General features: G+C 36.2%; 1 protein-coding gene across 1 annotated transcript; it reads right to left on the bottom strand.

Annotated features, from left to right (window-relative positions):
- Positions 1 to 4,707: 4,707 nt before the first annotated feature.
- On the bottom strand, positions 4,708 to 13,809 carry SUCNR1 (succinate receptor 1). The gene is made up of 2 exons (XM_045812511.2): positions 13,635 to 13,809; positions 4,708 to 9,377 (listed from the first exon to the last, which is right to left on the bottom strand). The coding sequence occupies exons 1-2, from the start codon at positions 13,740 to 13,742 to the stop codon at positions 8,424 to 8,426; spliced, it is 1,062 nt and encodes a 353-aa protein (XP_045668467.2). The 5' UTR covers positions 13,743 to 13,809; the 3' UTR covers positions 4,708 to 8,423.
- Positions 13,810 to 17,286: the final 3,477 nt, after the last annotated feature.

The raw sequence follows: 17,286 nt of genomic DNA, 5'->3' as shown, positions 1-17,286 counted from the left end.
AAGAGGGAGCCAAAAACACCAGTATTTAAGAGGTAGCTAGAATACAACAGACAGAGCTTGCAGAGGAATGAAAGAAACAAGAGTAGGATAAAGTCTGTCAAATTAATGATTTAACTGTTCAGTAAATTTTATATTTTGTCTTTGCTTAAGTCTCCCTAAAAGACTTGGGGGAAAAGTCTTAATTTGAGAAATCTTGAATGGTTCCATGTATACTGCATTATAAGCTGAATAGCACTGCCTATGTGTATGGTGTCTTTGCTACCAGAGAGACGTTACTGATACCTTACTTGAAAGTGCAACTTACACAAGAATTGCTCCCTCACTGGTTTGCCCGCAAACGTCTCCCTTCCAGGCCTATTCCTTCATACCTCAGCTTCCTGCTATGTGGCCTTGCTCACTCCCATACCAGCCCTCAGCAGAATTAAAAACACCTCTAGATCATTTCCTAAATTACCAAGACAAAATTAGGACCTCTCTTCCATGCATTTTTTGCAATTTGGGCATATCTCTGTTTTTGCCCTGACCACATTATGCATGTCTATTTATACATCTGTTTTTCCTATTAAGATCATGAGCTAATTGAAGGAAGGGAATATTTGTTGTTCATAGCTTAACCAACAACAAAATTTCTGGCAAATACTGGCAAGAATTTGGTGATTATTTGTTGAATAGTTATTGAATTTGTTGAACAAGTCTATTTGTTATAGAAGTGGCAAGCTGCCACATAATTCTTTTTATATAATATGATTTGTATTTTTATTTTGAATGTATTTTTTTCAGATTTATTTATATATTTGAGAGAGAGAGAGAGCAGGGGCAGGAGAGAGAGGGAGAGAGAATCTCAAGCAGACTCCCCACTGAGCACAGAGCCCAACATGGGGTTTCATTCCATGACCGTGAGACCATGACCCTGAGCTGAAATCAAGAGCTGGCAGCCCAAGACTGAGCCACCCAGGTGCCCCTATTTTGAATGTATTTAGAACCCACGGCACATCTCCGTTTGCCTAATCAATCTGCAGTATAGACAAAAGTTTAATAAGAAAACATGACATAGGAACAAAATGGTTGAAAGATTGATATAATGAGTTTTAATTTCTGGGTAAATGTATTACATATGTATATATTTGTCTCTCTATATAATAAATTTCTATGTGTAAGTCAAGACTTTCTCCAGGTCCACCAACCTGGGAGCATGAATAGAATCACAGAGTACCAGTGCCTTGTCTTGCTTATGTTCCATCTACTCAGCATGTCTGAAATCCTGCCCAGGTGAGTATTTATGTACGGCCATGGGGATAGGTTTCATTTAGGCTCATAAATATGCTTATGTTTCCTTTTCCTCCTCTTCTAGATTCTTTCTCATGGCATTCTGCTGGGATTGCTGAACACAGATCTTACTGACCACTTTGCTCCTGATAGGTACTTCAACTTAGAGCTGGCATTGAAAGTTCTAATGGAAACCACCCTCATTGCTGATGGACGTTTTATTATTATTCAAGTTTGAAAATAGCCTGATGTTCCATGTTTACATTGGGGAAAATCTTTCTTCTGTTTTTACTTTCTACCAAATGGAGGTTTGGGGTAATGTGTGTGGGTGTTTGGGGTGGGTGGGGGGTGTTGCTCACAACCCTATGCTGCTCGTGCCCCAGTGTTTTACAAAGATTTTAATAAAACCACTCTTCTTCAATTAACTTATTTGGTCTTCTTTGTAGAAATCAGACATGACTATGTGGGACTTAGGAAAAAAAAATTTGGTGACCCACATTGTGTTGCATTCAGAATCACCCATTTGTCATGTCGAAGGCCTTGTCCTGAAAAAGAATTGGCTGAATTCACCTGTTTTCCCTGATGATGAGTTCTTCCCCTGTGGAACCCTCCATACACACAGCCCATGCTGCCCCGTCCCACGGTTTTCCAAGCAAGAGTCTTTATCCTAGCTGTAGACAAACTGAAGCTAAAAGTGAGGTAATCGTTTCTAAAGCATGCATTAGAACTCTTGTAGAAGGCATCAACTTTCTAAGACACCAAAATATTTGCTACTTAGTTTTTGATTGTTGAAACCACAGGAAGTGGGTACAATGTAATACATGCAAGCTGAGACAGCCCTGTTTCAGCAACTGCTAGTAACTTTAAGAATGAATACGGTCATCCTTTCCCCCCAATAGTAATTTTAAAGTTTGCCACAAATGACTTAAGTGGAGACTTTTAAAACACGTACTTTTATATAATTTAACTTAGTACACTTTGAATGGAAAGCACTGAAATTAGCCGTCATTAAATTAATTTCAAACTCTTCGTATTCTTAAAAGTTAAATTTCAAATGAAGAAAACGACATTTTTGGAGAAAAAATAAAAATCTCCCTTCCCCATATCATTGTTTTCTTATTGAAAATAATGCTCTGTAATGGTTTGTAAATGGCTTTTTTGTAAAACTTTAGTGGATTAAAATCTGGGGTGATCATTTGGACTTCTTAACAGAGATAGTCCTGGTGAGTTCATGTTTCTTTGGAGTCATATGTAAGTTTCAAAGCCAGTTCTGACACTTGCCTTGCTTAATTTCTTAAAGGCTATTTCCTCAACAGTATGTTGGAAACAATAATACAACCAACGTGGCAAGGTTCTTAAGGGATCTAATGAGTTACCAAGACACAGCCAATAATTTTTTACAGAGCATTCCTTGGTCTTTTTCTTTATGTGAAATATACATACACATCAGTATAACATTATATATTTCAAGTGTTGGTTTACATAGATTTAAATGTGACATGAAAAAATTATAGTTTACTATCATTAGGAATCAAGTCAAATCAATATATTCACAGCTAGAGTTTATAAATCTAATTACATATTATATAGAATAAGAACAAATTTTGTGTATGAATACATTGTTACTTTCAATGGAAAATTATCAAAGAATAAATTTTCTAATAAAATATTATCCATATTATTAAAATTTAGACAAAATATGAACATGACTTATTGATTTTTTTTTAAGATTTTATTTATTTATTTGACAGAGATAGAGACAGCCAGCAAGAGAAGGAACACAAGCAGGGGGAGTGGGAGAGGAAGAAGCAGGCTCATAGCAGAGGAGCCTGATGTGGGGCTCGATCCCGTAACGCCGGGATCACGCCCTGAACCGAAGGCAGACGCTTAACCGCTGTGCCACCCAGGCGCCCCTGACTTATTGATTCTAACTGGGAATCTCACTAAAACAAAAATCACAAGATTCTGGGTTATAAGACTTAATATTACATTACAAAAGTAGCCAGCTACCTATAAACCTTATACACCTGGTCTTTAATAGATATTTTTATTCTGACATGTTACATATTCTCAAGCTTATTGTATCTTATGAAAACATTATCCATAGATTCCATATCATATGGTTAAATTCAAGATTATAAATGAGTCCAACATCCTGCATGTGTAAATAAAATGTGACTGACTTAAAAGCCTATTCTAAAACTCACTCTCACATCATCCTGGAGTTGTCTTCCTTAAAGTTGTGTTATAAGATGACACTGGGATCAAACTATGTGATAAATTATAAAATAAAAATCCTTAGATAGAATCTAAAAATGGCCCTGAAGTATACAAACTTCCATACAGTTGTAGCCTAGTATGTGGAGGTTAAGAGCATGGTCTATGAAGTGCAGCCTTACCACTTCCTGGCTGTGTGACCATGAAACTCTCTGTGCCTTGGTTTCTTCATCTGTAACCTTCGCAGAGTTTGGCAACAGTTGAATGAATTAAATACATAAAGCGCTGGAGCAACCATGCCTCACATATTTTAAGGCTACCAAAGTGTTTGTTATTACTATTATCTGTCCTGATGGTTTAGGATGGGATTTGGTGACTTAGTCTTGGGTATCCCCACAGGAATCCATAGCAAAAAGAGATCAAAGCACCTGATTTGTTATTGGCGAGCCTGGATTGCAAAGTGCTTGAACTTGAACTTGAGACCAAAGTGGCATTTCCTCACTAATTTAAACATATATATCTAGTCAGAGATATGACAGTTGGGAACCCTAAGGCCTCTTCTACATTTTTATAGGGACATAAAGAAGAATCTCTTTCACATGATGGTAGATAGGCATACATCTATGTATATATAGATATATACATATAGCTATCTTCTCTAATAGCATCAGAATTGATTTAAATTGTACGATACTCAGGTGTCACAGAGAATTGCTTGGTGGGAAAAATTCTCCAAGAGGACAAAGTGTTTCCCTACACACTTCCTTTCTTATAACAATAGACAAGAAAATGTTTTAAATATTTCTCATAGGAAAATGAGAAATATATCTGTAAAATGAAAAATTTTCAATTCTTTTTGGATTTGAGAAAAGAATTTCTTTTATGGACGATCTTACTTTTTTTAATGTTTCAAGTTTTTATTTTAATTCTAGTTAGTTAACCTATGGTGTAATATTAATTTCAGGAGTAGAAATTAGTGATTCATCACTTACATGTAACACCCAGTGCTCATCACAACAAGTGCCCTCCTTAATACCATCACATATTTGTTTTAAAAAAGTTCTTTGTTAAGACCACTGGAGTACTCCAATATTTTTAGTACCACAGTTTCCAAGTGGGGCAAAATTACTCTTCACAAAGCATGGAGTGGGGACCTAGAAGGAGGAAGGAATGGAGACCAGCAAAAGGCAGGACAGTGGGCGGTGAATGCTATTTGCTTTCAGGAAAATTATTGTTTTTTGTTTTTTTTTTAACTGCTCTTTTGTTAGAAATGACTGCAGAGGTTAGGTTTAAAACGAAAACTGGTACAAGGGAAAAGAGAGAAAGCATGAATAAGTGCAGAGGCTAAAGTCAAATGATGGTCAAGATGAAGTAAGCCCTTAAGAATATTTAGAAGCTATGAGTGGGAATTTAAACCATTTAGGATATAGAGTTATATTATCTAGTTAAGCTCATTAACCTCTAAGGGGGAAACATTTCTGCTCTGGGAATGGCCGAGTAACTCCTATCAAACCACACTTCCTGCAAGGAACATCTCTTAACTCCGGGAACACATGAACAACCAACTACATATAGACACTAGAGAGAGTGAACGAAAGAAGGCATAGGAAGGGGATCAATACTTGGCAGAAGTAAAAGGCACCGAGTGACATTCCTAGTTACATCTTTAAATAATTTTACCCTGGGTGCAGGTCCTTATCAGGCCATGCAGGGTTGCTAAAATTCAGAAAGAAACCCACAGCCTATCTGGCATGAGAAAGCAAAGGACAAGTTCAGGGTGAATTGAGCAACTGGAAAGTGAAGGGGAAGGATCCTGGAGAAGAGAGAGTCACAGAAAGGGAACTGTGCATCTTGTATATATACTCTACTCAAGTCTCTAGCTAACCTCTGAACTTGGATGTGCTGGATAGATTCTAAGCAGCTCAGTTAAGGCTAAAATAACTGGAATGAGATTGCAGAGTTTGGCTTGAGTTCAGCCATGAAATAAAATATTTTTACTCTTCAATGGAACGTAAGAGAATCCAGAGACTCTATATTATTCAAAATCTCCAGGATACAATCTAAATGTATTAGATATGAAAAAGCAGGAAATTGTAGCCATACTAAATGCAATCAATGGAGATCAATTTTGATACGACCCAAGTTTGGAACTAGCAGACACAGATTTTAAGCATCAATTAAAACTATGCTCAAAGGTATAGAAGAAAATATAAGGGATAAGGCAATGGCATCTGGCACACATGTTTGTGTTTACACACTCTATTCTTTGTATAAAATAGCAGTACTTATAAAAACAGTGATGACAGAAAGTCGCTCAATTATACACACTAAAAAGGAGCATTGAATTCAAATTCGGTTTGTAGGACATTCATTCATGTACCTTGCTGGGTGCTAGAAGAGCAATGAAAAATTAGATGTGGTTCTTCTATTCACAGATCTTAGAGTTGACACGAACCCAAACAACTATATTCTAAGGCCAAAAATAATGCATTTCATTACAGCAGTACTTAAAAGCAGTCTAAGTCCCAGAGATAGATAGATTTATTCCCAGATTAGTGGTGGATAAGATCTAAAGGAAGGCTTTAAGAAGGAGGGACAGATGACATGGACCTTAAAAGATGCTTAAAATTTTTATTTGCGGGCGTAATGGGACAGGGGTGAGTATCCAGTAGTATACAGTGAAGAAGGGTCTGCATATAGCGGAATGAAGTAGCCATCTTTGGCTGGAGGGTTTAGTTTGTGACAATGGTGGTGGGAGATAACGTATGATAATGTAGACAGGCCCAGATTGCAAAATGCTGCGCTTCTAAAAACAATAAGGAATCAATTAAAAAGACAAGACACAAAAGCCCAACATCATTTCCTTTGAAAACTACAAATCCAAGAAGGATTTCCATTATTTATTGTTTATGATTTTCACAACCACCTAATACAAAAAGTAAATGGATAGCTCTTATAATTTAGTGTAGTTCTCTTTAGTCTATTGAGGATTAAGTTACCGGATGATAGATTTGAGCAAGAAAAGGATTAAGAAATGTGCTATGAAATCACTTAACAGTTTGGTTACAAGATATATCAGAGAGTTTATGGTTTCATAAAATAGCTCACTGTACGTACTTAAAAGAGTCCACTACTCCCTTGGGTATGGGTGGGGCAAATTGAATTCCACCTTTACAAATTAAAATCCATGCATAAAATACAAATTAGTATTAAATTATATGTTTCTAAGTTTGCAGAAATAAGCAATTACTTCTTTCCTAAGGAGCTTTTGTGGCCTTTTTTGACAAGGAAATTCAGGAGATTCTGTTTTCAGCTTATTATCAGACAGTTATGAAATCACATTGAAATTTTTTAAATATTGACAATAAAGGCAGGTCATGAAAAAATATCTTGAAGCCTAATAATAAGTAAGAAAATAAATCCTTTTTGAGTAATATGTTTTTATAATATCTCAGTAGCTTCGAGTGTGGAAGCAATAACCGGGAGTATTTTAGGTTTTTGTAATGTCAGAATATCATAGCACCAGAGTATCTCAGAACAGGAAGGACAATAGGATTTTATTTCTTTGTACTCATAATGCTTATTGTATCCTTCATGTTACAGCTAATGACTTTAAGACAAAGAGATAGATAAATGGCCTTGGACACATTTTGTTGCTTACAAGCAAATTATTACATGATATTTATTTGACTTTAAAAAGCTAATGTACCATCCATTTCTTTTTTCCCTATATTTGTGTTGCAGCACGGAGTGGTGTCTGGTTAATCTATTCTGATATGCACATAAATATTCCCTATATTCTACAATTTCATAAAATGCATTTTGTTTAGCGCACCTGGGTGGCTCAGTCGGTTCAGGTCATGATCCCAGGGTCCTGGGATTGAGCCCCACATCGGGCTCCCTGCTCAGCGGAGAGCCTGCTTCTCCCTCTGCCTCTCCCCACACCCACTCATGCTCCCTCCCTCCCTCTCTCTCTCTCAAATAAATAATCTTAAAAAAAAGGACATTTTGTTTAGAACACTTCCTTCAATGGCCATATGTAATGTTCTGTGAAAACAAGGCTTATCCCAGATATAAGTCACTGTCTTTGAGATAAAGTTGTCCAAAAACATTTAGCTTTGTTTTGTTTTGTCTTGCTTTGGGTGTTCTGATAGGCACTTTGTGTTCTATAACTCTGAGATTTTTGTCACTCTCCGTGGTCTCTCTTCGAGCAATCACTTACACCTAAATTCCCTGAGCGACAAGCTCAAACCTGTCTCTCTCTTTGTTGAACCATCTCCTTAGGTGCCATTTAATACGATTCATTGCACTGAAAACTATACAACAAAATAGGACTTATAGTTACAGTTTGACCCCAACTCATGATCAAGATAAAGAAATGTCATGTAGGCATCATTTAACTCAACACATTGCTTTCTTGCTTGTTGCTATGGTTTACTATCAATTTTGTTCACGAGCACGATTTCTAACAACAGTCTTTAATGGTGTATGCCTAATTTGTTACTCGGTTTTCACACTGAGTTATAAGATCAAGCAATAAGAATAACACAGAGAATGCTGCCAACACATTTTTTCTTTTTTTACAATCTGACCAGTGATTAAATACAGACTATTTGATGCTTTACCTCTCTGCTGTTTCTTTTACACTGATTGAGAAAGTCTTGAAACACCTAGGGTTTTGGACTTCCATGCTCAAACATTAGACAATGCCAGTCCAACTCCTTTCAGTTCTTAGGTGAAGAAACCAATAAATACTTCCCATTTTCTTCTTTTCACATACTCCACAGGCAACGTGTCCTTAAAGCAGTGTCAGGTCTGTCCCTCTCTGATTTACATCTGTGAGTTGAACCAAACTGTAATTGGCCTACAGCTGCACATATAAAATACTCTGTTACACAAGCATCTCACTTTTCCCTGCATGGAAACATCAGTCCAAGGCCTCATCTTCTAATGGATGTAAGGGATTTGAATTGATGCCTCAGTTTACTCATCAACATCTCCCTGAAGTGATCTCCCATAAGGAAATAGAAGACGGGGTTGATGGTACTGTTCAGAAAGGCCAAAGGCCGAGTCACAATATAGAAGGAGTTGATGGCGGCCTGAGCGCATAGGTATTTCCTCCACTTCTCCAGGCGTGAAGCGATCCTCACGTTCCGCATGATGTGGTAGGGAGTAAAAAGCACAGAGAAGATCACAACTGCCATGATGACTAAGGTGAGAGGCTTTTCAAGGGGCAAAGCAGTAGCAAGCTGCCTGCTTCTCTGCTTTAGGAAAAGCGCAATCTTGAAATAAAAGAAGCACATCACCAAAAGAGGAATGACGAATCCCAAGAACGTTAGACACATGCTGTAAATGAGGCTGTTTTGGGGGTCCCCAGAACTTGCATAATCAATACAGTTGGTGCCATTGGCAGCTATATTAGGATTTATAAGAGGAAGTATGGGCAGTAGCTCTAAGGTTACTAAAACCCAAATAGCCAAAGACATTAAGACAGCAAACTCCTTCTTTTGCAGAAAGTGTTCCCGGAAAGGATACTTCATGAGCAGGTATCGATCAATGCTGATAAAAGTGAGAAAAAGAATGCTGGTGTAGAGATTGGCATGAAGCACATATCGGTTGCTTATACAGAGCATGTCCCCATATATCCACTTTCCATGAGAATAACTTCTAATCAGCATGGGAAGCGTGCACAAAAAAGCCAAGTCTGAGATAGAGAGGTTAAAGAGATAAACGTTACTGCTATTCCAATTCTTCAGACAGAAGAGGTAGCCAAAAACAACAGCACTATTCCCCAGGAGTCCCACAGCAAACTCGATCCCATAAAAAATGGAAAGGTAGTACTTTTCCAGGGCAGCCTCTGCCGCCAGCCAATTTGGGCAAGATGTGTTCCACTCCTAAAGAAGAGAAAGAGAAGTTTAAAACACTAGACTATGACTAAAGACAAAACTACACAGAACATAATAATAATATTTAAAAAACACTTAAAATTTGAACTACGAAAGGTTGATTGTATTAGGAAGGAGCACACATACATACGTATTCATATACGGATAATACTATATAAATAATACTAATGTATTATTTCAACAAATATTTATTGAATACCTTCGAACTATATGCTAGGCACTGGGGATAACAGCACTGAGTCAAACAAAGTTCCTAATCTCAAACAATTTATACTCTCTGGGCTAGAACCAGGAAACAAACAAATGCATGTCATATAATAGTAAAAAATATCCCAGACATAAAGGAAAGCACACGCAAAGGCCTGGAGGTGGAAACACACATAGAGGACTTGACAAATAGCAAAGAGGCCAAGAAACGGTGCCATGAAATAAGTGGAGCATCTCATTCCTTCTTCTGTCTCCAGCTGTTCAACCACAGCTGTTCCACCAAGTCTGCTGAGTTAGATTTAATTGAACCACAACCTAGGAGAGGACACAGGAATTCTAACTCCAGTCTTGCTATTTTAATAGATCTTATTTTGTTTCCATATTGTCAAAGAATTGTGGCTATTTTACTAAATTTGAATATAATTCCAGTTTCAAAACATGATTTTTTTAAACTTGAAAATATGAAGCTTAAAATCTTAGTAATGATAACAAGAGTGGCCACAATTTGCTGAAAGCTTATAGTATATCTAAGCAACATCCTTGAAGTCAGCTGTAGCTTATCTCCAATAACAACGAAGCTAGCAAGTCTTGCTGCCTGCCGTGTTTGACTATTTCTCGAGTCCGCCACCTTCATCACCATTCTAGTCCAGGCCACCATGATCTTTGTCTTAGACTGTATTGTATCTTCTATGGTCTCCTCACATCTTCTCTGGCTCCCTTTCAGTCCACCTTCAACCTGAGAGCCAGACAATCTTGAAAACTATAACCAAAATTCGGATCATATTAACTCTCCTCAGCCAAAACACTTAAATGTCCTTCCACTGTCTAGGTAATAAAGTCTGAATCCTTGACGAGGATTTAAGGCATGCATGATTTGGCTCCTGTAGGCCACTTCAGCCTTACCTAGCATGACTTGCCTCCTTGCTCTCCTTCTTCCTATCCTTTGAATGCACAGAGAACTTCCCCAATGCTTAGTTCACCGAATCCCTTCTCACTGACCTTTTCCCCCTGTGACCCTTGCCCCATCACGTACACTGCCCTTATATCTGCACATCAGTTTAAGTGTGGGCTTCCCAAGACAGACTCTCTGACCCACCAGTCAAGATTCAGTTCCCCCATTTTATGCGCTCATTGTAAACTACGTTTCTTCAAATTTCTTGCAACTTTAACTTACTCGTGTTCATCTTCTACATCTGGCATAGAGCCTACCAGATAGGAGATGGTCTGTAAATGCTTGCTGCGTGGAAACGGAAATAAACATTTGACTGTTTGGAAAACACTTTTATAAATATTTCCTCTAAGGTCAGATAAGCCCATTCATTGCTCTATCTCAGTATAAATCTTGTGCTGCACATAATATGACTAATATTCAAAATGGGCAATTGTAGTAGTTAGGTAGCTTTTTTTAGACACACATTCGTCAAAGGTAAAATTTCATGTATATCTTCAGGATCATTTTTTTAAGTAAGGTTAATTTAAAAATTAGGAATTTATATCTGAATTTAATAAGTATCAGAAAGTCTAGGATATGTACCAAGGTATTAAGAGTTTTATCACTAGGGATGAGATACAAATAATTTTTAATGTGTCCTTTTTCCTTTCAGTTTATCTGGATTTTCTGTTTGTTTCTCCAAATAACCATGTATTTGATACTATCGGGATTTCTAGAATTATAACCAAAAGGCTAATGGCCTTTTTTAAAAAAGAGACTTTGTTTTATAGGCTGGTGGTAAATTTTCACTATTTTTTTTAACTCTCTTCCCCTCTGCTTTCAATTCCAAGACTTCTGGAAGCACTCTCTTCCTTGCCTTCGATGATATAGCAATCTCCTTACTGTCCTCCTTTTTCTCTTTATAGACTATTTGCCCAAGCTTTAAATGTCGGAGCTCCTCAGAGTTCAGATCTAGGCAACTTCGTTATCTTGGGATCACTCAAAACGCAGGTGCACACACTCAATGGAATATTAAGACAATAGTAAGTTTCCTTAAGACTCATTTGTTTCATTTTGAATTTCCTCTTTTTCTAGTCCTCACTCTTACTTTTCTGATGATGCAGTTCTTAAATGCTCTGACTTATGTCAGTAGCTTCTGTGCAGCAGGAAGGCTTGACTGCCATGGGCAGGAAAAGAGAGCCATGAAGACATGTGCAAATCCATCTGCCAGGTTCCTGATATCTACCACTTGGGCAAGTCAGGGGCCGTGCTGCAGCCAGGCAAAAGTCTTCTGCTTCGAGCTGTCCACTGGGAATGGAGATTCAGAGAGGTAGTAGGGGTAGAGAATACCAGAACTGGAATAAGGAAAATGAATGACTAGTCACCTTTGTCCTGCTTTTCGGGTTGCTTTATCCTTTTTTTAAAAAAAAATAACTTTTAAAAATGCATGTTATTCTGTAACACTCACTAAGAAGATACAGGTAGGCAAAAAGAAGAAAGGAAAATTGTCTGTAAACCAACTACTCCTAATATTTGGATATGCTCTTATAGTTTAATATTTATTTGAATTTATTTTTTGCAAAAATGAGATTATGCTGTTTATGGCATTTTATAATCTACTTTTTGATACTTTTACTTTATTCTTAAAATAATTTTCTTAAGTCCTTAATATTAATAAACTGTGGTTTATAAATGCCAAGCTGTCTTATATTTGCTGGCCAATTTCAACCTCACCACGACCCACAATTTTCTGGGTATTAGAGTCCAAATTAGATGATGTTTGTAGTTGAGTGTGTTTCTAGTGTGGCCATTACAATTCTACAAATTGATGAACGAAGCTGATCTTTTAAGGGAATTCTTCAATTGAAGGGAAATTCCTCATGAAAAATTAATACTCTCTCTTCTACTTTCTAGTGGTTGTGTTTTTAATTTTTAGGAAACAAATCTTGATGAATAGGTTATAGCTGTGTTGGATGAATTATTTTTAACTTTTTTTTTTTTTAGCTATTGGTAATTAGAGCGAAATCTTTAATTATATATCCAAACATATATCTAAACCTGTTAGATTATTAAATTACAAACAATATTCCCTTTACTCACATAAGCAAATCAGTAGTATGCGTTTTTAATTTGGAATAATGTTTCTTTCCCTGTAGTTCTAGTCAGCCTTTTGAAAATATACAGTTTTGAAGCTTAAATTTAAAAATATATTTGATAGCTTATTAGTTTTAAATTGTTTTTTCTTATAATTATCACAATTAAACAAAGATCATTTGTGCATTTTAATCCTTGACTGATTCTTTAAGGCAAATTTACACGGCAATATGAGTATTTTTTAGCTAATTGCTATTTTCATTAATAAACAATTTGAATGAACAAATATATATTCATACTGAAAAGGTACAATCACTTAATATTGGTAACTTCACTTTTGATATATTCCAGAATTCACATCATAAGTCAAGGTACTAAAAAGTGATAGTAAGGTATCAAATTATATGTTTAAAAATTTTTTAAAAAATAACACCAATTATAAAAAGTTCTGAAATGTATACTAGCAATAGTTTTTACAAGTTCCCATTTTTCCTTAGCGAATTATACTCTTGAACAATTGTAATTTTTATAAACATAATTGTAATTTTTACAAACATAAATGTTAAATTTAATTTTTGGAATGCCTGGAGAGTTCCTCTCACATACTGTTTTCTAAACATGAAATATTATATATATTGTTTCATATGATTTAAGAACTTTAAATTTTTTTCTGTAAGTAGTTATATTTAAGTAAACCTGATTACTCTTTTTGTTGAAATATGTTACCAGTATGTTGTCACATTTAGCAAATGTGATAAACCTCTTTAAAATAAGTTTAGTATTTGGCAATTTAAAAAGACATCACATTAAGTAAAAAATAAATGCAGGAGAAAAAATATGACTTCCTTTTAGTTTCTCTAGTTGTTCTACATGTTATGAATGACAGTTCAGACAGTTCATTTGCACACTACTTAAAACTTACCTGCTCACAGGCCACTTTTAAAAGAAACCCTTAATGGGAAGCCCGGCATTACTTTGTATACCTGAGTGACATGAGTTGCATTATAACTTACCATTCCGTAGGAAGGCCCTGATCCCTTGACAGAAATTCTTTGCCAGCAACTTGATACAGCTTCTAACCCAATGCTGTGACACTGGACATAGTGAAGTCTAATTTGCATATCATGCAGACAAGATTAATAATTCAAAAGTCCAGGAATAATTTATTCAGTCAAACTTCCAAGTATAGTTCAAGGGGAACTTCCTGTGAGGTCAAGACACAAACACATTACGCATTTTACAAATAGAGTTTGTAAAGACTGCTGTTGAAATCATTTCACTCACTGTCAAAACAACAGAGAAGCATTCGTTATTTGCATGTTGGTTTGCATATTTAAAGTTAACGTAGTTTATATTGGATATACAATGCTTCTGCTTTTTTCTGCTTTTGCCTTATTTTTCAAATTGACAATTTTTAGTGAATTCTGCATTGGGTATAAAACTAAGCAGCTGATATCAATAATTTTGAGGGAGCTTTAAAACTGAAATTTTAAAAGCAGATCTGGGTATGTGCTCTGCCAGCGTTCCAGCAAAAGGGACACTAGAGCTTCAGGTATTTCCCATTTTATTTTCTGTGATTAAAATCAAGAGACGCATAAAAAACACACATCAGATGGCTAGGGATTAGGGACAGAGGTGGTGTCTAAACAAGATAACCTCAGTACATGGCAATTCATAACACCCCAATCCATGCTGAGCAGATCTCCACTATTTCAGACAGGAAGCACACCTTGCTTTTTCTGAGAATTATACTAGATTTATATTCAAGTAAACACTAGGTCTGCTTGGTTTGAAGCATTGGGTTTATGCTGAGAAAGTCCCTTGTTGTGCAGACAGTAGTCATTTCATTTGAATGCCAGAAAGTTGAATGTCGAGTTAGCAGTGACAGGCAGAAGCTCCAAGAGAAACTCCATTACAGCCAGTTCTTCTAGCCAAGCATTTCCCCTTTTCCAGTATATGAGAGCCCCAAACTTAGAAACTTAAAAATATATATATTATATATATATATATGCACATATGTATTACATACTTACACATGCATGAAATATAAATGTATTTATATGTGAAACGCATGTGTATTTATATCAGACAAGGTCTCTGTCATTTGCTGGGTTCTTACTATATTCTAGGGATTGCACTAAGCACCTTTATGTACTGAATGCTTACAAAAACTCTCCAAGGTTGCTACTATTTTAAAAATTTTTCCATTTTATGGATTAAAAAACAGAGGCTCAGAGAGGTTAATTAACTTTTCCAAGATCACAGAATCTATACGAAGAGGGACCTGAGTCTAAACCTATACATTTTGATTCTAAAACAACCTGCTCTGATTCTTTATTGCCTACAAAATTGAATGATAATACCTTTAACGTACGCTGCAGATTGAATCAAAGTTCAAGAATTAATGAAAACCATTTTTCAGAAATGCAACTTCTTCCTACTTTTAAAAGGAAAAAAAAGACTAAAAACATCATTTTTGTCTATAATTATAAAGGGCAAAAAGCAAAGAATTTGGAGGACCAGTGCCAGGCTTATTAATTTAAACATAAATGAATATGGCTCATCTCCAAACGACCAAGGCACATGGATCTATTTCATAATATATGTATATATATATTTCATATATAATTTATTCATCATATAATATATTCATCATATAATATATTCATCATATATATATTTCACATATATTCTCCATTCTGATGAAAGCCAAGTGCTATTCCCTCTTTGTGGGGCGGTGTGAGTTCCCCAGAACTTCCTCTTTCATCTCCCCACATCCTGAGTCTGGACTTCTAAGATGAAAAGTGTTCTCTACTTCTCCTTTCTCATAAAGCAAGTGATCAGACTTGTGGCCTGGTCGCCTTACTTCCCTCCCAGGTCTTACTTCACTACAGGTCCCATTGCCTCAGGATGCTTTTAATGGAGAGGCTAGAGTGACTCTGGGACGGACTTAATAACAGGTCTCCGGTAATTCTATTCGATTCATATTATGAGTCTTTATTCAGGTCTACAGGAGGTAACTGAACAGAGTCAAGGCCAGAGTCAGGGTTATGGGCTCTGTGAGAAGGGTTCATGTCATGAGTGTGCTAACTTTTAGCCACACAGGACCTGACGCTGTAAAGGACCACACACTTGACTTAATGCTCAACTGTCGCATTCCAACTGAAATTTTTAATAACCTTTTAACAAGGGGCCCTGTATTTTCATTTTGCACTGGGCTCTGCAAATTAGGTAGCAGTCTTGTCTGTGAGCACACATCTAGAACATCATTTCTAGTCAGCATATAAAATTTCAACAGGGCAAAGGTTTTGGTTTTGGGGTTTTGTTTTGTTAGAAATAAGGTGACATGTTGAAACTTACTGCTGGAGAAGCAATGAAAATTTTAAAGGCAATCAAGTTTGCAGTATAATTTACTGCTTAAGAGGTAATACCACATACTGTTAAGAGCAGATGCCCTGGAGGCAAATGGCCCCCTTTCAAATCTTAGCTTCATGGCTTTCTACTGCTCAGTTTTCTTGTCTGTAAAGGAGGGATACTAGAAGTGCCAGTCTCATGGAGTTGGTATGTATATAGTAGAAGCACATAGTCTCTCTATATAATATATAGTACGGGTATATATTAATTGCTACATAAATGCTGACTATTCTAGAAGTTCATAACAAATGAGAAGGAGACCTCTTCAAAATGATCATGTCAATCCAATGTCATCAATGTTAGAAAATTTGCTGCCCAGGAATGTCCCTTTAAAATGACCCTATAAAAGCCAGCATGGTTAAAAAAAAAAAAAAGAAGAAGAAGAAGAAGAATTCTAATTCTGTCCTTGTCTCTTACTTTCTGTGTGGTCTTTGAAAAGGCAACATAATTCAGTTTCCTCATTTGGAAAAGAGGAATAATTTTTCTTACCCCATAAACCTCATAATGTTCGTTGTATCAAATGAGATATTACGTGAAAACACGATGGGCCAGGAATGCAAGAGCAGTTCAGGTAAACTAGGAGCACTCAGCAGGAAACTCAAGAGGAAAAATAAAAGGGTGGGGCAGACAACCAAAATAGTAATTAAAACCAATGTTAATAATCAGTCTAACGTTTTCGGAACACTCACTCTGTAACAACACTGTGCGTGCCTTAGTTCCTTTAATATTCACTAGGATTCACTGCAGTATAGACTGTTACTATCCCTAATTTTCAGATGAAGAAACTGAGGAGGAACAAAGTTTAAATAATTATCCACAATCACACAGCTCCTAAGTGCATGGGTTATAATTTGAAGTCTTATCCCGACCAAGTCTCTGTTATTTTGTCCCTCTCATGATAAAGAAGGAAATATGGGGTCAAAACATAAAATGACTATTGTTGGATTTTTTTTTTACTCTACATATGGCACTTTCATGTGTTTTGGCCTAATAAAAGTCAGTTTAAAACTAACACTAAGTTTAATTGTTGGTATTATATTTACTGGTTATCAAATTTAATTATCTGCCATCTAAATAGAATAGAGCATTTTAGATAAGAAACCAGAAATGTTGGAAATGAGTAAGCAAAGCGTTTACAGGAAGGTTCTACTAGTGACATCCTTGAGTGTGTTTGGAAGATATACTTCTTTAAATAGCATAAACATGTCTGTGTGGAAAACAAGCTGGTCTAAGGGGCACAGGGATCTTCAA

The sequence above is a fragment of the Ursus americanus genome, chromosome 20 (assembly GCF_024610735.1).
Source record: "Ursus americanus isolate L20-20 chromosome 20, mUrsAme1.1.p, whole genome shotgun sequence".
In the NCBI taxonomy this organism is placed as follows: Eukaryota; Metazoa; Chordata; class Mammalia; order Carnivora; family Ursidae; genus Ursus; species Ursus americanus.
Note: the sequence above shows the minus strand (reverse complement) of the source record. Positions and strands in the feature narration are given on the sequence as shown.

Excerpts from the sequence above, each read along its gene's own strand:
- SUCNR1 (XM_045812511.2), bottom strand. The coding sequence starts at position 13,742 with ATGCAAATTAGACTTCACTATGTCCAGTGTCACAGCATTGGGTTAGAA. Across the intron at positions 9,378-13,634 it reads CAGGGCCTTCCTACGGAATG|GAGTGGAACACATCTTGCCC; the intron begins GTAAGTTATAAT and ends TCTCTTCTTTAG.